Below are 21,034 nucleotides of genomic sequence, written 5' to 3'. Positions count from 1 at the left end.
GTGGACAACACTGTCCTGTCCCATGTCTCCTCTGCAGCCATGAAGACCTCCACCAGCATGGACACCTCCGACAACAAGAAGACCAGACACAAGCTGAAGAAGTTCCTGACCCGCCGTCCGACCCTGCAGGCCGTCAGAGACAAGGGATACATCAAAGGTACAAGAGAGCGATGGGTTCCTCTGAGGACCACAAAACCTTTCTCATATTTATGCACATCGTGAAAAAGGTTCCGTGTTATGGGCAATCAATAAGTGTCAAGTTAATTTTACTAATGAAATCTAGAAGACAGTATTTTAGGTGGATGCTGTGTATTTGTAGAAGCAGCTCAGTTTTAACCACAGAAAGCTCAACTGTTGAAGAAACAGACTGGTTTCCATCATTTTATTCTTTTGCATATTCTCATTAATACCTGCACATTTTCATCTGTGTGTTTTGGATCTATCAATAGTGTCTTGACATTTATCATGCACTATACGTACCAAAACAGTATTAGTAAATTGGATTTAGTATCTTAACATAAATCCATTTGCTCTAATGGTAATTATATCCTCTATAATATTATAATGTATCCTCCAACGAGCCAGTTTGCCCACAGGAATCAGGAAAAAGCTCATATTTTATAGTTTTATAATAATTAACCAGGAAAGGTTTTATAATTATACCCATTTTATATATTTATTGCAAGAAGTTTTCAACCGACATTAAAGGGGTAACTTGTCAACCTGGACTCTATTTTCCCATGTCCCATGTTTGACTAATAGGGACAACAAGAATTTCTGAAAGTGGTCCAGAGTTGAGGGAGAGCGCTGTAGACGGGAGCCGTTCGCAGGCTGCAATGTAATCCTGTTGGGGCAAGCTGGCACCGTCATTTACGTCCACTAAAAGTGCTTGTTTTCGCCATGACGGGCTCTGATTGTTATTATCAGTGTCTGACATTATGGAAAGAGTCACGCTCAAAGAGAATTCTTGGTTCTGAAATCTGACGTGTTGCCGGAAGACAACGGTGGGAATAGTGGGATACATCCATGGTGGAAACGTGAGTACCAGCCAGGCAGAGTTTGTTGTGTTGGAGTACAGAAAGCATAGCTCGGTGTTATCTAAAAGATTTTCAATGTCATGGCAGAATATTTAGATGAATTCCACAATGTGGATGAGGTCTTTGATTCGATGGCCGCCCGTATTTATTTGAGCCAGAGTATACAGATATTCAGATTTCACAACCAGACTTCTCCTTGAGCGTAGACCTGGACACAATAACAAACAGACCGGATCAAGAGAAAGGTAGGAAAAACTCTGTAGGGTTCTTTCCATAATGTTGTCAGACACTTTAATAACAGTCTGAGCCTGTCAGCGGCAAAAACAAGCACTTTTAGTGAACGTAACGTTACATTGACGCTGCTCACTGCCCTCGCAGCTCTTTTCACAGTTGCTGGTTACAGCGTTCTCCCTCAATACTGGACCAACTTCAAAAAATGCTGTTTCCATTAGTCACTTAAACACTCACGTCTCAGGAAGTGTCAGTAAAACACATACTGCGACACAACGAGGACTGGACTGTTTTCTGACTGTGGTTTTGTATTTCCGTGTCTTCAGATCAGGTGTTCGGCTGCAGTCTGTCCAGTTTGTGTCACAGGGAGAGCGACACGGTGCCGATCTTCGTCAAGATGTGCATCGACCACGTGGAGAACAATAGTGGGTTCAGACATGCGTCACTTTACCTGAGTTAGAAGGAAATGATCCTAGTTTATTGTAATCCACCTGCAGTAAAAGAAGGGGGGGGTTTACTGCCTCATGATAACACAGGCAGTGTGACACAGGGTGTGGTCAGTCACTGTTGTCTTCTGAACTGATTCCTGTTTTCCTCCCATGATGCCCTTCAGGTCTGACAGTAGACGGGCTGTACAGAGTTAGCGGGAACCTGGCTATCATACAAAAACTACGCTTTGTCGTCGATCACGGTAAGTTACCGCTCTCTGGAACTACGAGAGAAACGAACATAGAGAATAACTATTTAGAGCTGCTCTGGGTAACACTTCATAATAACCATCATTAATAAATGAATTGATAGTTAATTAAACTTAGTTAATAGATATTGTACTGTTAACAAATAATAATAATGTTTAAAGATGATTAGTAATGCTATAAGTTGTTATTTTAACAGTTTACTGTTGCAAACATTCTAATATTTGATGTACTAAATATTTAAGTACCTGCTAATGATTAAGATATGTGTAAACCTTACAGACATTGTTTGTAAAACATCTATATGATAGATAGATCAGATATTTGTAGCACTTTATGGTTAATAACTGGTTTGTAAACCATCTATAAACATTATTTGGATGGTTATTATAAAGTTGTATCTGTTGATTATAATAACTTGTTAAATGGTTAATAAATACTTTGTAAAGCATCTATAAACATTATTTAGATAGATATTATTGGTTTCTGGTTCATCCATCTATGTAATGTTTATAGATGTTTTACAAACAATCTCTTAAAAGTTTACAAATCATTTGGTAATCACTAACAAATACTTAATATAGTATATAAAATGTTATGATGTGTGCAACAATAAACTCGTCATATATAGTTTACTAATGTAATCAGAATGTAATTGTTATCATCTCTTATCAGCTATGATACCATATTTAATGTATAAACTAATTATTTCATATTACACAAACTAATGATAAATAACAAATAATATCATTACTAATAATTAGTCAACATTATTAATTATCATTCTATTGTTTGTTAACAGTAAAAAAAAAAAAATGAACTAAGTTTAATTAACCATCAATTGACTATTTGTTAATGATGGTTATTATAAAGTGTTACCTTTAATCTGACTTGAATTTCTGGTCGTTTCTTTACGTCACATCAGACTTTCTAAGTGTTTGTGGACAGAAGAACTCTGACCTAAGAGTTTGTGTGTCTGCGTTTCCAGATGAGACGGTGAACCTGACAGACGGGAAGTGGGAGGACATCCATGTGACCACCGGAGCTTTAAAGATGTACTTCCGAGAGCTGCCGGAGCCTCTCTTCACCTTCGCTCTCTTCCATGACTTTATCAGCGCCATCAGTACGTGTTGCACACAGCTGTACCATAAACATCTGTATCCATAGAAGCACAAACTCACACTCTGAAGGGAGTGTACTGTGTGTTTCACTAAGCATGTAGTCAGCCTCTTTACTTCAGAACATGTACTGCTGCAAAACCCCAAACCATAATTTTGCTCGATGAGTATTTTGTTCCCAGGAGCTCCTTATGGAGAGGTTTGAGATCGATTGTGGGCTATCTATCAATTTAAGCTGAATGCAGGGAGATGATCAATAGTGAAACATTTCATTTAAGCTTTTCTTCTTTTTTTATTGTCCAGTTGGGAATTATGATGAAATGACTTTGTTTGGAAACCTCATGGAAACATGCATGGACCCACTGAAGAGCCCAAACCCCATTTAGAGAACCACTTACTTTAGTGATTAAGTTAGCTCTAAGTACTCAGCCATAAAGCATTTAGCATCAAGCTGCATTTCAAACAACATTGCATCAGTGAAACAATAGAAAGATGCATCTAACTCTTTGATAAATCCATAGACTGTATATAGGAAGTGGAAGTCATCACCATGATGTCTCCCATTGGTTCGGTATTTTGGCCGTCGCCATGTTGTTATTCTGCAACCAGAAGTGACACGAGTGGGTGGAGTTTTTAGGAGACCAAAATGTTACATTTAACTTTCATGAAATGAAAACACTGTGAAAGGGTTAAAGCTGTAACACGGACAACTCCCAGACCGGACAACGGCATGGTAGCGACCTGTCAATCACAAGGTAGCCCCGCCCTAAAGCATCCCCTGCTTTATGGTCTATTTGACTCTAAATGGGACCATCATTTACTAAATGAACATCATGCTGTATTGAAGAAGACTTGAAACTAGCGATTGAGACCATAAACTCATGTTTATAATGTTTACTGAGGTAATAAATCAAGAGAGAAGTAGGCTCATTTTCTCATAGACTTCTATACAATCAGACTTCTTTTAGCAACCAGAGGAGTCGCCTCCTGCTGGCTGTTAGAGAGAATGCAGGTTTAAAGCACTTCCAGACTGGCTTCAATTTTCACAACCGGATGTTGCCACCTGGAGAAATCCAGATTGTTCACTCAGACTTTGATAAATGTTGTGTTTTCTGTTCTGCAGAGATTTCAGACTACAAGCAGCGAGTTCAGTCCATCAAAGATCTGGTCAGACAGCTGCCCAAACCCAACCACGACACCATGCAGACGCTCTTCAAACACCTCAGGAAGTAAGAACAACACTGGATTCTATCCATTTCTGTTTCCACTCACAACAAAACATTTGAATACAAACATCATGATTAGGCACCATTCTCTACACATTAAAACAATGGATGTTAAGGGCATTAATGGGATATAAAGGGATTCATCTGCTCATTATTTTTGTCGACAATATGTCAGGAAATAAAAACCCATTAAGTGAACCAGAGCCCAAGGTGATGTCTAGAAATGTAGAAATACTCAAAATATTCAATTTACAAACATATAAATGGAGAAAAGCACCAAATGATCCCATCTAAAGCAGGAACTAGAGCACGTCTACTTGATAAAGTACTTAAAAGGATTCAAATCAATTATCTGAATGGTAGTTTTCTAATGACAGATCGGTTAATTGACTTATAATGTGACCACTACAGAGATTAAAATATTCTTTTTTTCAATAATGCAGACCTCCATATAAATGATCAATTTATACATTTTTAGTGCTGATTAACCAGGGAACTAAATGACTTGGTGGAAAGTAACAAAGTACATTTACTCAAGTAGAGGTACTGAGGTACTTTACTTTCTGCTACTTTTACTTCACTACATAAATGTAATACCTTAAGTTACTTTAACACAAAGTATAATTAACAAATAAATGATGATGTTATTATAAGTTAAGATAAGACTTTATTGATCCTGAGGGAAGTTCACAAGCTACCCAACAGTATATAAAGTCATTTACATTAGCTCTACCTTTACCAGCTGTAACATTAAAGTGATGAATATATTAATGCATCAATAATTATTAGGGCTGACTTCAACAAAAGAAACTCTTAGTCGACTAACAGTCGACTAATCCATTAGGTGATTTAATCGACACATCTGTAAAACTGAGTTTCTCCACAAAGAATTACACAACAGCACCACTTTAACTCTGCTGTTTACCACAGATGTGCTCATAAGTCATTCAGTATGAGAAGAGCATAAAAACAGCTGATGGACTAAAGACCAAAACAACCGATTAGTCAACTAATCAACTAAGAGGGGGCAGTGGTACAAATTATGATCCAATAATATGATCTATATTATTCTGAAAAGGGCCATTCTTCATATTGAGTGCTTTTACTTTTGGTACTTTAAGTATATTTATATGCTAATACTTCTGTACTTTTACTTAAGTAATATTTTGAATGCAGGACTTTCACATGCAACTTGTGACGCAGTCATAATCTGGGACACATTTAGAATGTTTACGTTTAAAACTGTGTAGTGGTTTATATATATACTGTAGATTTGTGACGTCACAAATTTACAGAAATCCCAACAGTTTGTTTCAAAAGCAGAATTTTTCTGAATGCGGGTTGTGTGTATTTCTCCATGGATCGAGCGTTTCAATACTTTCACAGTATTTATATAGCACTTAAACCTGCTTTATAATAAAAGAGACATGGAAATCTCACTCTTTACAATACGGGACCTTTAAGTAAAAGATGTGAATAGTTCTTCCACCATACCAGCCTGTAATGTGTTTAGATGATACCATTTGTCTATTTTCAAAGTCTGTCTCAGCTGATTACTGGTGTTTGAGTGTGTTGACTTCATTTCGATTGTGCATCTCATTATAATGAATCATAAACCTGATTGTACAAACAACAGCGCCTTATGGAACAGACTGACATCCAGTAGAGTAGAGTATTCCTGTGTGAAGTCTGTCTCTATTTCCACTTGAACAGTGTAGATATCTGACACTGTGTCTAACTCTGCCCCATTGCTCCAGGGTGATCGACTACGGCGAGGAGAACCGTATGACCACCCAGAGCGTGGCCATCGTGTTCGGCCCCACGCTGCTGCGGCCTGAAACGGAGACCTGGAACATTGCGGTCCACATGGTCTACCAGAACCAGATAGTGGAGCTAATACTGCTGGAGTACGAGAACATTTTCGGCAGGTAGAAAGAGACGCCGGAGGACGAGTCTCTTTTTCTTCTCTTTCTCTCTTCCAACGCAGAGCTCTTCTGAACCCAGCGTGGCCCTGCCAAACACAGCCCGGCCCGGCCTGGCTCGGCTCGGCTCAGCTCGGCTCGATCCAGCCCGGGTCCAGAGGCGGCTTGTCTTCATCTCCAACCAACCACTGGCTTCTCCAATCGTACAACCTCCGGACCAAAGCCACGCAAACATGTCACCAACCAAAACATACATGTAACTAACTAGCGACCAAAAAAAAGTTGAGACTCTTTGCACTTTTCAGTCTCTCGTTTTCTCCTGCAGCTGCATTTGTGCCACCGGAAAGGTGACTCCCTCCTGTCCCGACACTGGATTCCTAGAACTAATAAACGGGCCAAACAAGCCTCTACTACTGCACAGACTGACTGAGAGCAAAGCAGGAGAATGGGCCTCAGTAGCCTTTAACTGCAGAGGAGGCGTCAGTATTGGAGGTTGGAGAATGTACTGTACTGTAGAACCTGTCATCACTCCTGTATGAACCACACTGGGGAACCAACAGAAGAAACCCAACTGCTGTGCTTGGCTTTAGATGTTTAGACACTAAGAGAGGAAACAATGGAGGTCTTTTATTTAGGAATCTGCCGTACTACTCTCACTTTCTCTTCATTTCAAAATATCTCCTTCCCCTTCTCTCTCTCTCCATCTCTTTCTGAATCTTTCTCTCCTTCCTTTTCTTCCTGAAATACTGGACCGCGGTCCTCTGAACACGAGAGGTTATCACTCTGTAACATATCTGCACGCCACCTTCTCCATTCGGCTTAAAGAACAAATCATCTCGCAGCATTCAGAACTTGAAAAAGAAACAAACGGTACTCGGCTGTGTCTTTCCTCGACTCTCGGATATGAAATGTTGAGGCAAACGGCCTTTAAACATGACTCCATTGATAACTCTGTACAGTGTTTATGTGCATGCATGTGGACGGTGGGTGGGGTGGATGGATGAATGGATTTAATGACAATATATTGTACAAATAGTAAATATAAGTATGTATGCCTGGAATGTTAAAAATATGATACAAGGGAGAAATCACTATTTTGTGATCATTGTGTAACCAACAGATGGGAGGAGTAAAGTTCTGGACTGGTTTACCTGTGTGTCAGGTAAATGGAAGATTGTTGAATGTAACTTTGGAGAGGAACTGTTGGCTTTAACAAACTGGAATAAAGAGCTCTAAGAAGAGATATTTCCAAAGGAGATATTATGTATGTTGTTTTGTCTATTTGTTCATGGTGCTCTGTATTTCAGTGTGTAGATCAAGGAGGTGACACTCACAGAATTAAAAGTTTGATCACATGTTACTATATATATATCCAGTATTAAACCCATTCATTGATTAAATAATTCAATAAAATAGTTTAATAAATAATCAAATACTGAAAGAGTTCTTCAAGTCAAAACATACAAAATCAGACTTTTGAGATACAAACCACAATTGTAAGTCAGAATTAGTCAGAGTTTGATTTTCTAAGTTAAAGTTCTTTTTTGGTTTAATGTCTCAATTCATTTAGAAAGTCAAAACTTCATGAATTTGTTTTTTTTACCTCAGAATTGACATACTACATTATAATTTTGACTTGTAAGCCAAAAGTCTTCTTTACATTTAATAAATTAAACTTAATATCTCATATTGGACTATTTTGACATTGTATATCATAATTTATACTCACAATTGTGATGTTCTATCATAATTTATTTTTATTTTCATAAGTCTTAATATTTTATTCATTCCCCTACCCTGTCACTAATATATATGGCATAAAAATTTCACTATTGTCTATGGATCTACTGTACAGGAATGTGAAGAAAATTCAGTGATATGAAAATATGATATTTCAGTGGGGTTTCTGTGCTCTGTGACAACTGTCCAACACTTTTTATGGCTATAATTTACATTATCTATTTAATATCTTCAAGTCAAAACATACAAGGTAAATCATACTTTTGAGATACAAAGCCATAATGTGATTAAATCAAATTAAATCATCACTATTGATTTAGAAAGTCAAAATTTCATGAATTAGTTTTTGTATCTCATAAATGACATACTACATTATAACTTTTAGTCTTGTAAGTCAAAGGTCTTCTTTATATTTGATAAATTAGACTTAATATCTCACATTTAACTATTTCGACGTATATCATAATTTCTACCCATAATTCTGATGTTCTGTGATCATTTATTTTTATTTTCATAAGTCCTAATATTTTATCAATTCCCCCACCCTTTCAGGAATATATATGCCATAGAAACGTTGCTATTGTCTATACATAGGGTCTATATAATTGTCAGGAATGTGAAGGACACAATATAAAAATAGAAAATATAATATTTCAGTGGGCTTTCTGTGCTCTATGACGAGTCTACAACGCACTTTTTATGGCTACAATTTACATAATTTATTTACCATGAAGACAGCTCTGTAGAGTAAGTGAACTAGAAAATGCATTTCCTGCTGAAAATCTGTGTGAATGCTGACAGCTGTAATTAATTGCAAAGCATTGCTGAAAATGCAGAAATTTGAAATTACTTGCCTAAAAATGTTAAAGCTCAAATGCTTTGCACTGCGCTGCTGAACACCCTAGAAGATGAAATGTAAAACTGGCAGAGTTGGAAGCTGAACTGCATTAGCTAAAGAAGCTAAAGCCGGGGCCACACAGCGCGCATCATGCTCGCGTGACGGCAACGTCGCGTGTTGTTTTTTATTTCGGCGTCCATGTTAACAGGTTAGAGTGGACACACTGCCCGCATGAGACGCACGTCAGACGTGCGTCTATTTTATAGAATAGAAGGCTCGCCTATTTTTCACGCTTGCCGCTTACCTCTCGGCTGCGTCTCCCAGCAGCAACAGACAGTGAAGGTGATCTATTGACAGTATATGAGCAAGATTACTACAGTTTCCATGTCTAGACATCTGTAGAATATGTCACTGACCATCAATATTTTACACTTCCTATCTAGATTTCAAAATAAAAGTCCTCTAGCGTTTTTAGTGCACAGAATCATTCATTCATTATCACAATGCTTTTATTCTGAAATACTCTAAATAAAGCAGTTGTCTGCTTGCAGGTTTCCATCAAGTTAATATAGTACAGGCTTTTAATTATGTAAACACTGTAGTAGTCATAGCAGAAACCCTACATATGCTATACATATAATAGACTGGGTTAATAGGTTATAAAAACATCAGGTGATAGTTGGCAGTATTTTTCCGATGCGCGCTCTCTCTCGCTCTCTCTCTCTCTCTCTCTCTCTCTCTCTCTCTCTCTCTCTCTCGTTCTCTCTCTCTCTCTCTCTCTCTCAACAAACACCACGTAACTTTATTGTTCTTTCTTTTAGAGGTGTTATTTAATTTTTTTAAAGATATTTAATAATAATTTTCGTTTTCTAAAGGTTAACAAATAACGAAACTGTTTATTTTGCTTTGTTTTATAATAATAAAAAAAACCACTTTACTTATATTTATCATTCTGAAATACTTCAGGTGTTTTTCTCCATCAAGGTGCAGTTCAGCAACAAGGTGGTGAAAAGCTCCAAGTTGCCTGAGATGTCGGAACATCAGCATTTATAATGTAAATTGCTGTCCCGCCCCAGATGTAAATTAAGTCGTTTTCGATAAAAGCCGCAACCTGGAATGCTGTAGAACAGGAACCCGAAACCCCCTGGAAATGTTGTTTAAAACTGTGCCAGTCAAAGTGAAGAGGGATTGCTGTAGGCTCTCTCTTACTACTAATGTATTTATTTATTTTTGTGTATTAATATATAGCCCACAGAAATCCCTCTTCACTGTCAATGAAGAGGGATTTATATATATATATATATATATATATATATATAGCCCATAGAAATCCCTCCTCATTGTCAGTGAAGAGGGATTTATATATATATAAATCCCTCTTCACTGACAGAAAAGAGGGATTTATATGGGCTATATATTAATATTTATGTATGAATTTATTTGCTTGTTTTTAATAATATTTACAAATTACCACACAGTTCTTACCCTTTTTTGTCTTAAATAAATATAAATCACATTTATTATGAAGTTAAATGGCCATTAAAAGGCAAACTCTATGTAGAAAGAAAGGGCTGTCAGCAACAGCAAAAACACAGCTGACAGGTAGCTCCGGGACGCTCCCGAGACGTGGGTAACTCGCTTCTAGTGTGAACACCCTAGGTGGGCATGACGCGGCCACGACGTGACGCTGCCGTCACGCGAGCATGATGCGCGCTGTGTGGCCCCGGCATAAGAGCTGAAATACATTGCTAGAAAAGCTGGAAGCTAAACTGTAATACTGTCAATCAGACAAATGAACTGCATTCTTAAACACAAAGAGAGACAGAGAGAGAGAGAGACAGACAGACGGAGTAGTATTTGGGTAGAATAAACCTTTAAAACTACAAGTCGTTAGACATAAAGTAGTATTTGGGTGGAAGAAACCTTTAAAACTTCAAGTCGTTAGACATAAAGTAGTATTTGGGTGGAAGAAACCTTTAAAACTTCAAGTCGTTAGACATAAAGTAGTATTTGGGTGAAATAAACCTTTAAAACTAGAGAGAGCTCCATCAGGCAGAGATTGATGTAGCTCTAATCAGCCAATCAGAGACAGGCTGAGACTGATGGAGCTCTAATCAGCCAATCAGAAACACCTGTTTGTGTCTGAAAATGCTGAGTCATGGTTGGACGTAACTGGTGAAAACACAGAGAAGGTACTACCTGAAAAAGACCCCCTTAGTTAAAAACTATATGTTGTATAGCTGAAATCTCTTCAGTTTGAGCACCTCAAGACTTTGATGAAGGTGTAGAGGTGTTGTTTGTGTGGATAAAGTTAAAAATGACTGAGAACTGACAGTTTAAAAAGTCTCCACAGTTGAGTTTTTGCTCGAGACTTTCAGAAGTGAATTAACATTGCAGCAGATGAGAGAGAGGAAGGGATCTCTTGGTGCCTTGAAGGAGATAATTCCAAAACTGTAACACCTATTGCTTAAATGGGCACATCATCTGAAAGACGACAAAAATATCTACGTTTTGATGTATTATTTATATATGAGTGAGGAGTGGAAGTTGTGGAACGTACAAGGTTTTTTGTCAGAAACGTTTGAAAAAAAGGAAAAACGCAGTGGGTTAGCGTGTGAGTGATGTCATCACTGTAAAGCAGCACAACACACACCCATTATAAACTCAAAAAAGCATTAAACTTAAACTGTGATATGTCAAAAATTTTAAAACATATCAAAAAGCTGAATCATAGCTTAATAGTTCAAAGACTTGTAACCCGTTTAAAGTTTAAATGAAGTCTGTAGCTGAAAGTATGTGGGAGCAGTAGCGTTTCAAAGTGGAGTATGTTTAAGAGGATTTGAACGCAGCAGCTAGGTGCCTCACGCTAGCAAGTTGCGACTGTGCTCGGCTCGTGATTGGCTCGGGTGGGTGTGTGGGCGGGACTTCGATACCGCGACTCCAGCCCCCCGATCACTACTGCTCAGACTCTGGCTCCAAATGACATCAACATCTCAAGATGGAAGCTCCCCTATCCCAGATATTTGGCTTTACTTCTGTAGATGGGGAGGAAGTGGAGACGCGTCGTCCATATATACAGTATATACAGTCTATGGTTTAATGATGGAAACATGAAGTATGATGATTGTAGACTGTAGAGCATACTTTTAAAAACAACTGACAATAATCATTTGAACTGACATATTTACATTACTGTTATCTTTTTTTTTTTAATCCTCATCCTCTAGAGATTGAGAAAATGTTGACTGGATTAGATGTATTTGATTTACTAGAAACAACAAGTAAGGTGTTCATGATTAGCACAGTTTAACTTCATTATACAAGCTGTACTTTAACTGTATATTGCAGTGTTTGTGACACTGGTGCTGTTCTGTTTCTTAGATATGAGGATCTGTTCCTACCAAAGTTTTCCATCTCTGCTGATGCTTCTCTGGAAAACACACTGAAAGAAATGGGCATAACCGACACTTTTGAGGACAGGGTTGATTTCTCTGGCATTTCTGACAAGGTCATGCTCAAAGTCTCAAAGGTAGGAGAGGCAAACCTTTCTTCTTAGGCTCATTATTAATTTAAGTTCTTATGAACAACATGGGAATATGCACTCCGTACATCAGACCGGCAATACGTCATCCAGAGTAGGCTCTTATGACCACGCCTTTTGGGGGAAAACAATCCAACGTCCTTCATAGATGGTAACAGAGTAAACAGTTGAAACATGTCTCCAAACTTCTACTTTAAACAAACCGATATAGTAATAATGCTATGCTGAAGAGTTGCTGTGTAGTTGGTTGCACCAACGATAAATCCCCAAACTCTGATCTCCGATTTGTTCCCCTGCTATGTCCTAAATTCTTTTGAACAACATGGGACTATGCCTACTCCACTGCATGAGCAGTAGTTCAGCAACAACTGCAGAACAGAGACATATACTGTACCTCCAGAGGATGCTGAAAAAGACACCTAAGCTTCTACATTTTTTTCTAGACCTGCACTGTGTTTCACTCTGACTGCCTCCTTTTTCCTCCACAGGTGTCTCATAAGGCAATGCTGAGTGTCACTGAGATGGGAACAGAGGCAGCAGTCACCACCATTACTGAGGTAGTATTCATCAGTTTTCCACAATCAGTCAGAATTAACAGACCCTTCTGGGTCGTCATCCTTCATGGGCAAGATCAGCAACCCCACAGCCATGTAAGGCACATCCTAGTGAAATGATAAATCATGATCACTGGTCTCAGAATGGAATTGTTGACGTAAATGAGAAGTACAGAGCTGCAATAGTCAGTCTATTCATCGATCAGGCGATCGACAGATAATTAATTGGCAACTATTTTGATAATTGATGAATCTTTTCAGTCATCTTTCAAGCAAAGGTTCCAAACATTTGATGGTTTCGGGTTCTCAAATGGCAGAATTTGCTGCTTTGACTTGTCTTACATTAAAGTAAATTGAATATCTTTAAGTTTTGGACTAGTTGGTCGCACAAAACAAGACATTTGATAACATTTTCAGCTCTAGAAAATTGTGATGAACATTTTTCACTGTCTTCTGATATTTTATAGACCAAATGATTAATCGATAATAGAAATAACTGCGAGATGCAGCCCTAATGAGCAGCTGTTGGAGTGATTCTGCATGTGAGCATGTACACGCTTTTACTTTGAAAAGATAATAAAGGAGGGCCCTGAAAATAGAAAAAAAAGTTATTACATTTGTCTCTTCATTGTGCAACATGACATCAAATAAACAACAAATAGATTAAATAATCTCAACTTTCCCTATCAGTGTTACCTGACTGATGCCATGCCTATGTTTGGTCATAAATTATTAATTAGTTGTGGCCTGTTTCTGAGACAAAATTGTCTATTTGATTGGGAAATTTAAAAATATTTATACTTGATTTCCATATAATGTTCCACTACTTTATATCTACAGTATATTGACCTTTTTCTTATTGTAGACTCATTGTAAATGTTACCATTATGCTTATTGTTACTTATTGTACATTTTATACTTGCTCTCTTTTAAAGGGATAGTTCAGATTTTTTGAAGTGCTATTGTATGAGGTACTTATCCACAGTCAGTTTATTACCTACAGTAGATGACAGTTTGGAGAAACAGACAGGAGTACGGGCACAGAAGCAAAGCAATGCACTGCTGTGGAGGGGGCCGGCAGCAAAACGTATTTTAGCCACCTTAAAAAAAATCAATACCAGTTTAAGTGTACACTGTATTTAGAATATTTTCACCACTTTACTTTGCTGTCAAATGGGGAACTGAAGCCGTTATCTATACTCTTTACAAAGCCCAAGACTGTTGTTTCAAAGGGTTAGTCCGGATTCACCAAAGTCACCCAATAACACAAACTAACTAACCGATCGAGGAAGCAGTAGACCAGCAACTCCGGTGTTCTGCGAGGTAAAATTACTGTTTGTTTTTTTTACTTTGCAGAGAGTAAAATGGCTTCAGTCCCCAATAGGAAAGGGCTGTCTGACAGCAAGGTAAAGCTGTGGAAATATTCGAAATATAGTGTACACCTAAACTGATATTGATCATTTTAGGTGGGCCTTTTTTTAGTTGGCTAAAATCTGTTTTGCTGCCGGCGCCGTCCACAGCAGTACATTACTTTACTTCCATGCGGTAACTCCTGTCTGTTTCTCCAAACTGGGGGCACACTGACCGCCATCTACTGTAGGTAATACACTGACTATGGAGAAGTACCTCATACAACCCCACTTCCAAACAATCCAAACTATCCCTTTAACTATTTCATTTTGCACAATATACTTGAGACGGTAACGAAGCATTTCATTGCACATTTTACTTGTATGATTGAGTATGTGACAAATAAAATCTGAATTTGACATTTTGGATAATGTCTCCATTCAGAGAACCATGGTGACTTATGTAACCTTACATTACATTTGTTACATTGCACACTGCAGTAGGTCTTAGAAGCTTTTGGGATTTTTGCTCATGTTACCTCAGACAACCCTGTAGTGATGTCACAGCGATAGCCAATTGGGGAGATGACGAAGAGTACAGGTTGCTCAATAAGACAACAGCTTACACAAATAAATGAAATGTTAGTCTTTGAATCTGTTTGCAGTCTTTCAGTATGACACATTTATTACCAACAGTCATTTGAACCTGGATGGGTGTCTCAAAATTTACATCATTATATACTGTATCCAGCTGACTTTTATATATGATACAAATAATAAAAAACAGTGGTGCATGTACTGCACTGCTGACACCAACTTGTGTGTTATTGAGCAATTCTTTCAAAATATTTCAACATTAAGCGAAACAAAAAGACTCGTCATGAACAACTTTAAATGAATATTTCTACCGAGATCAATCCTTCTGACTATAATGGCAACATGAATTACATCACCATTGCTCTTTATTGAAAAGAAGTTACCATTTCTTTTTCCAGAAGGGATTTAAAGGGATAGTTTGGGTGTTCTATGAGGTACTTATCCATAGGCGTATTACTTACTATAGATTACGGTCTGCGTGCCCCCAGTTTGGAGGAACAGACAGGAGTACCGACACCAGAGCAAAGAAATACAGTGTTGTGGACGGCCAGAAAAAACTATTTTAGCCACCTAAAAGGAAGGCTCACTAAAATCAATGTCCGTTAAAATGTACGCTATATTTAGAATATTTTCACCGTTTTATCTTACCCTTTCCTTCTCCTTTCCGACGAAGTGAAACTTATCTATGCTCTCTTCAAAGCCACCAGAATCCGTTGACTAAAACAGTATAGATAAGTTTCACTTTCAGTTCAGTTCACCATCGGAAAATATTCTAAATATAGCGTACAATTAAACGGATATACATTTTTTTAGGTGAGCCTTTCTTTTAGGTGGCTAAAATGTGTTTTTTTGACGGCCCCGTCCACAGCAGTACATTGCTTTGCTCCAGTGTCAGTACTGCGGTCTTTTTCTTCAAATTGGGGGCGTGCCGACTGTCATTTACTGTAGGTAATACACTGACTATGGATAAGGACCTCATACAACCCCACTTCAAAACACCCAAACTATCCCTTTAAAGTAGAAATGACTGTTTGGAATGAGTTGCTTCATACTTCCATGAAAGGCTCCTGATTTCTGTTGCATCATTTGTTCTTGTATTTATGTGATTAATACTGTGGGCTTGTGTGTATTTAACCTTTATAGCACAGCAAACTCACCAGCGGTTGTGTTCTGTGGGTTGTGTTGTAGTGAAGTGAAGATAGCTTGGCCGGGAATCTCTTAGCAAAGGACAGAAAAGGCTGAACCTTGTTAATTTTTAATAGATGTGTCAGCTGACTCTCTTCGATTTGAAGATAATGATGAGCTTTCTGCCAAACTGCACCAGAGGACGTTAACGGTAAGCATGGACCCCCATTGAAATAAGCTGAATGTTTTATTTAAACTAGGAGGACTTGGACTTAATAAATTGAAGCGACATTTGGAAGTTTAGAAACGAACCTTTTAAATGTGGAGACAACATGTGTGATAGAATACATGTGTAAAGCTGTAAAACCTTTTCCTTCATTGTGTTATATACAAGGTTGTAAAATTGTTCTTTGCCATTTCATTTCAAATTCAATTTTGTTCGCTTGGTTTTATTCTTATTTACAAGGTTGTTTGTTATTAAATACTATTGTGACCTAACGTTTTCCTTTCATATGGACAGGCTGTAAATATGCGTAGGATCTTCGCTAGTTGTGCACTCGCAGCGCTGCTGGCTGCAGCCTGGGCAGACCACCACCACCACCACCATGATGGCTCTGATCACAGCCATGAGGGAGAAATGAGCTGCCACAAGCTGTCGTCTCCCAATGCTGACTTTGCCTTTGCCCTCTATAAAAACCTGAATGCCAAGGCTGCTGCTGGAAAGAACATCTTCTACTCGCCGCTGGGCATCTCCACCGCCCTGTCCGTGCTGTCTACAGGGGCTCGTGGTGAAACCCACAGCCAGCTGTTCTCCAGCTTGGGATACAGCAGCTTAAACCAGACTCAGGTCAACGAAGCATACGAGCATCTTTTCGACATGCTTGGACACAGCCATGAGAATCAGCAGCTGGATGTCGGTAATGCTGTGGCCGTGCGCTCTGGTTGCGATCCTCTGGAGAAGTTCCTGAAGGATGTCAGGCACCACTACTCTGGTGAGGTCTTCAACGTCAGCTTTACCGATCCTGCTGAGGCTGCAGCTGAGATCAACAGATACATCGCTAACAAAACCCACGACAGGATCAAAGATATGGTGAAGGACCTGGACCCTGATATGGCCATGATGCTTATTAACTATGTCTACTTTAAAGGTAAGAAGTGAATTCAAGTCAATGTCTCATTGTGTAGTTTACCAACAGGCAAACAGGTATGATGATTGTAGACTGTAGAGCATTCTTCAACTTTTAAAAACAACTGACAATAATAATTTGAACTGACATATCTACTCACATCTCCCCCCCCCTCACTGCCTCATTCAGGAGAGTGGAAAAAACAATTTAGTCGGGACATGACACGCAAGATGGACTTCCATGTGGACAAGACCACCAAAGTTCAGGTGGACATGATGATGAGGACGGGTGACTACGACACCTACTGGGATGTTGACAACCACACCACCGTCGTCATGCTGCCCTACAAGGGCAGCACCTCCATGATGATCGTCCTGCCTGATGAAGGCAAGATGACGGAGGTGGAGCGCATCATCAACAAGGACTACATCAAGCACTGTCGAAACTCAGTCTCTATGGAGTAAGATGAATCTTTATTTTTGAATCCTCATCCTTTAGAGATTGAGTAAATGTTGACTGGATTAGATGTTTTTGATTTACTAGAAACAACAAGTAAAGTGTTCATGATGAGCACAGTGTAACTTCATTATACAAGCTGTACTTTAACTGTATATTACAGTGTTTGTGACCCTGGTGCTGTTCTGTTTTTCAGATATGTGGATCTGTTCCTACCAAAGTTTTCCATCTCTGCTGATGCTTCTCTGGAAAACACACTGAAAGAAATGGGCATAACCGACGCTTTTGAGGACAGGGCTGATTTCTCTGGCATTTCTGACGAGGTCATGCTCAAAGTCTCAAAGGTAGGAGAGGCAAACCTTTCTTCTTAGGCTCATTATTAATTTAAGTTCTTATGAACAACATGGGAACCACGCCCCCTTTTGGGGGAAAAGAATCCAACGTCCCTCATAGACGGTAACAGAGTAAACAGTTGAAACATGTCTCCAAACTTCTAAACAAACCAGTAATAGTAATAACGCTATGCTGAACAGTTGCTGTGTAGTTGGTTGCACCAACAATAAATCCCCAAACTCTGATCTCTGATTTGTTCCCCTGCTATGTCCTAAAAAGATATAATTGAGGGGTTTTATGGCTCCAAACTATAGACCAGACCAGCATGGTTTATCTCTGAGGCTGCGCTCCCTTTGGGGGAAAGAAACTCGCTCACAGGAGAGAAAATGACCAAAAGCTGTTTTGTTGTGGGGTAACTGAGGCTTTCACACTGAGATTTGAGGCTCATACAAACCATGAATATTCACTGTCAGTGTGCTAAATGGCTAAATGATGCTGGTGACAGTGACTAGCATGGCTAGCTAACGTTAGCTTGAGTGTGAGGCTGCTGCAATAATTATTCTGCGACCTTGCCTGAACCTGAGCCTTCTTGATAACTTAATAAATTAAGATTGATCGCCGCCATGTCCCTTCAGTATTCCCCCGCCCAACACAGGGGCTGGATATCTCTAGATATTTAATAGAATCATGCTAGGCTAAGTGTTGTCTGTAAATAACCAACATGTTAATAACCAACTGTTTGATCTGTAGGCTGAGATTTAGTTGGAGACGACAGTCTGATGCTGCTAGAACGTTAATGTTTGACTGTATTACTGCAGCAGCCCAAGCCCCCAGGAAGAGCGCTGGTCATTGATCCCCATTTAGGCTTCATGTGCCAATGAGCAACTTTCATAGGAATGAACGGGGCCTGCCTCCAACGCTGTATCCAGTTCTCTTAATACATCCATGCAGCAGCCTCCCACTCAAGCTAACGTTAGCTAGCCGTGCTAGTCACTGTTAACAGCATCATTTAGCCATTTTCCACACTGACGGTGAATATTCACGTATCGTATGTGCCTCAAATCTCAGTGTGAAAGCCTCGGTTAACCCGCTACACAACAGCTTTTCGTAATTTCTCTCCTGTGACAGCGAGTTTCTTTCCCCCAAAATTGAGCGCAGCCTCGGCGATGACGCCATGTTGGTCTGGTCTATAGCTTGGAGCCCTAAAGCTCCTCTATTATTTATTTTTTAGGACACGGCAGGGAAATCGTAGACCTGCGTTTTTGGATTTATTGTTGGTGCAACCAACTACACAGCAACTCTTCGGCATAGCATTATTACTATTATCAGTTTGTTTAAAGTAGAAGTATTGAGACATTTTTCTAATTATTCTGGTTGTGCTGCTATAAATGACACGGGATTGTTTTCCCCCAAAAGGGGGCGTGGTCATGTAAGCCTAGTCTGGATGACATATTGCCTGTCTGATGTATACAGTCTCTTTTCAAAATAAACTTCCAACGTAGGTTTTCTTAGTTTTTAGGTTTAGTTTACGGTGACCAGATATCCCGGTTTTTCCGGGACAGTCCCTGTTTTCAAGCTGGGTGTCTTGAGTCCCGACAAATGTCTGTAAAACACTCAAATGTCCCGGTTTTCAACAGTCACTGACAAATTGTCCTGATTTTCACTACAATTAAAATAATAACAATATAATACTTACATAAATGTTTATCATGTTCCAAAATGTCTGAGCTCCACAATGTTCAAAACTAAACTACATGGTTAGGTTTAGGCAACAAAAGTACTTGGTTAGGCTTCAGAAAAGATTGTACGTTAGTACGTTTGTTACATAAAATAAGTACACTTGTTTTGTAACTGTCGTTAGCTAAGTACAGAAGTTACGTAACAAAACTACGGTACAATAAGTCACTGTTGACTTGGCTTCACACAGGACACGAACAGTGGTCTCCTGGGTCAAAGTCCTGTGTTTGTTGGACCCATAGATATAAAACAGACCCATCCAATATCCACTCCCGCCCACCCTATGCAAACGTTCCCTCTCTTTATCCTACGTCAGTGGCTCTGTCTGTCTAATAATGAGGCGGATGGGTGTAAGTTGTTGGAGTTAGTTGGAAGGCCGGTGCGTGTCATACAGACGCTACAGGGTGCCTCAGTTGCATCGGTATTTGACAAGTTGGGAGTTAAAACGGGTTAACAGAACAGTGACATGTTGAAAAACACTCCCTTAAGCTTCTACATTTCTTTCTAGACCTGCACTTCATTTCAAACTAGACTCTGACTGCCCCCTTTTTCCTCTACAGGTGTCCCACAAGGCCACGCTGAGTGTCACTGAGATGGGAACAGAGGCAACGGGAGTCACTATTATTGAAATAACATTACACATGTTGCCACCATCAGTCAGAATTGACAGACCCTTCTTGGTCTTCATCCTGGAGAACTCCACTGAGAACATCCTCTTCATGGGCAAGATCAGCAACCCCACAGCCATGTAAAGGCACATGCTAGGAAAATGATAAATCACGGTCACAGGTGCCATCATGAAGATCTTATCAGGCTGTAGCAGGAATGTAGCAGGAATGTGCTTGTGTGCATGTATATCTTTGCAGGGGAGTTTTCACTGGTCTCTGAATGGAACTAATTCTACAAAAGTATCATTAAAGAACATTTTGTTGATGTAAATGAGATGTAGAGCTGCAAAGATTGATCAGTCAGTTAGACAGAAAATTAACTATTAACTATTTTGATAATCGATTAATTTTTTCAGTGAGCATGTACATGTCTTTTACTTTGTAAAGATAATAAAGGAGTGCCCTGAAAAATGAAAACAAGTGATTCAATTGTTCTATGCATTGTGCAGCATGACATCACATCCACAATAAATAGATACAACATATTTAAATTAGGGCTGTCAAAGTTAACGCGATAATAATGTGTAATTCTTTTTAACTGGCAAGGCCATTTTCAAAGGTGACCCTTGACCTCTGACCTCCAGATATGTGAATGAAAATAGGTTCTATGGGTACCCACAAGTCTCCCCTTTACAGACATGCCCACTTTATGATAATCACATGCAGTTTGGGGCAAGTCATAGTCAAGTCAGCAAATCTCTCTAGAAGGAACATTTTGAAAAGATAAAAAATATGCGATC

At 39.1% G+C, this 21,034-nt stretch overlaps 2 protein-coding genes across 15 annotated transcripts in view; both read left to right on the top strand.

The window, feature by feature from the left end:
• The window catches only part of LOC141777752 (rho GTPase-activating protein 12-like), an 87,267-nt gene extending 79,782 nt beyond the window's left edge, over window positions 1-7,485 (top strand). For all 13 annotated transcript variants that reach the window (XM_074652283.1, XM_074652286.1, XM_074652282.1 and 10 more), the window contains 6 exons: window positions 38-157; window positions 1,595-1,693; window positions 1,882-1,959; window positions 2,952-3,086; window positions 4,205-4,310; window positions 6,065-7,485. In XM_074652283.1, coding sequence (XP_074508384.1) covers window positions 38-157; window positions 1,595-1,693; window positions 1,882-1,959; window positions 2,952-3,086; window positions 4,205-4,310; window positions 6,065-6,239 — 713 coding nt within the window. In that variant the 3' untranslated portion in view covers window positions 6,240-7,485. The remainder of the gene's footprint in view (window positions 1-37; window positions 158-1,594; window positions 1,694-1,881; window positions 1,960-2,951; window positions 3,087-4,204; window positions 4,311-6,064) is intronic.
• An 8,551-nt stretch (window positions 7,486-16,036) lies between these two features.
• Window positions 16,037-20,714, top strand: LOC141777731 (alpha-1-antitrypsin homolog). 2 transcript variants are annotated; one of them, XM_074652247.1, is made up of 5 exons: window positions 16,037-16,184; window positions 16,494-17,121; window positions 17,290-17,560; window positions 17,753-17,900; window positions 20,187-20,714. In XM_074652247.1, the coding sequence occupies exons 2-5, from the start codon at window positions 16,503-16,505 to the stop codon at window positions 20,376-20,378; spliced, it is 1,230 nt and encodes a 409-aa protein (XP_074508348.1). In that variant the 5' UTR covers window positions 16,037-16,184; window positions 16,494-16,502; the 3' UTR covers window positions 20,379-20,714. The 2 variants fall into 2 exon arrangements, with proteins under 2 accessions (XP_074508348.1, XP_074508349.1); XM_074652248.1 differs by lacking the exon at window positions 16,037-16,184 and adding an exon at window positions 16,220-16,367.
• Window positions 20,715-21,034: the final 320 nt, after the last annotated feature.

The sequence above is a fragment of the Sebastes fasciatus genome, chromosome 11, assembly GCF_043250625.1.
Source record: "Sebastes fasciatus isolate fSebFas1 chromosome 11, fSebFas1.pri, whole genome shotgun sequence".
NCBI classification, from domain to species: Eukaryota; Metazoa; Chordata; class Actinopteri; order Perciformes; family Sebastidae; genus Sebastes; species Sebastes fasciatus.
This window is presented reverse-complemented; position numbering and strand designations above follow the sequence as displayed.

Coding starts and splice junctions, on each gene's coding strand:
- LOC141777731 (XM_074652247.1), top strand. CDS start 16,503: ATGCGTAGGATCTTCGCTAGTTGTGCACTCGCAGCGCTGCTGGCTGCA. Junction 17,122..17,289: donor TAACTATGTCTACTTTAAAG/GTAAGAAGTGAA, acceptor TGCCTCATTCAG/GAGAGTGGAAAAAACAATTT. Junction 17,901..20,186: donor TCATGCTCAAAGTCTCAAAG/GTAGGAGAGGCA, acceptor TTTCCTCTACAG/GTGTCCCACAAGGCCACGCT.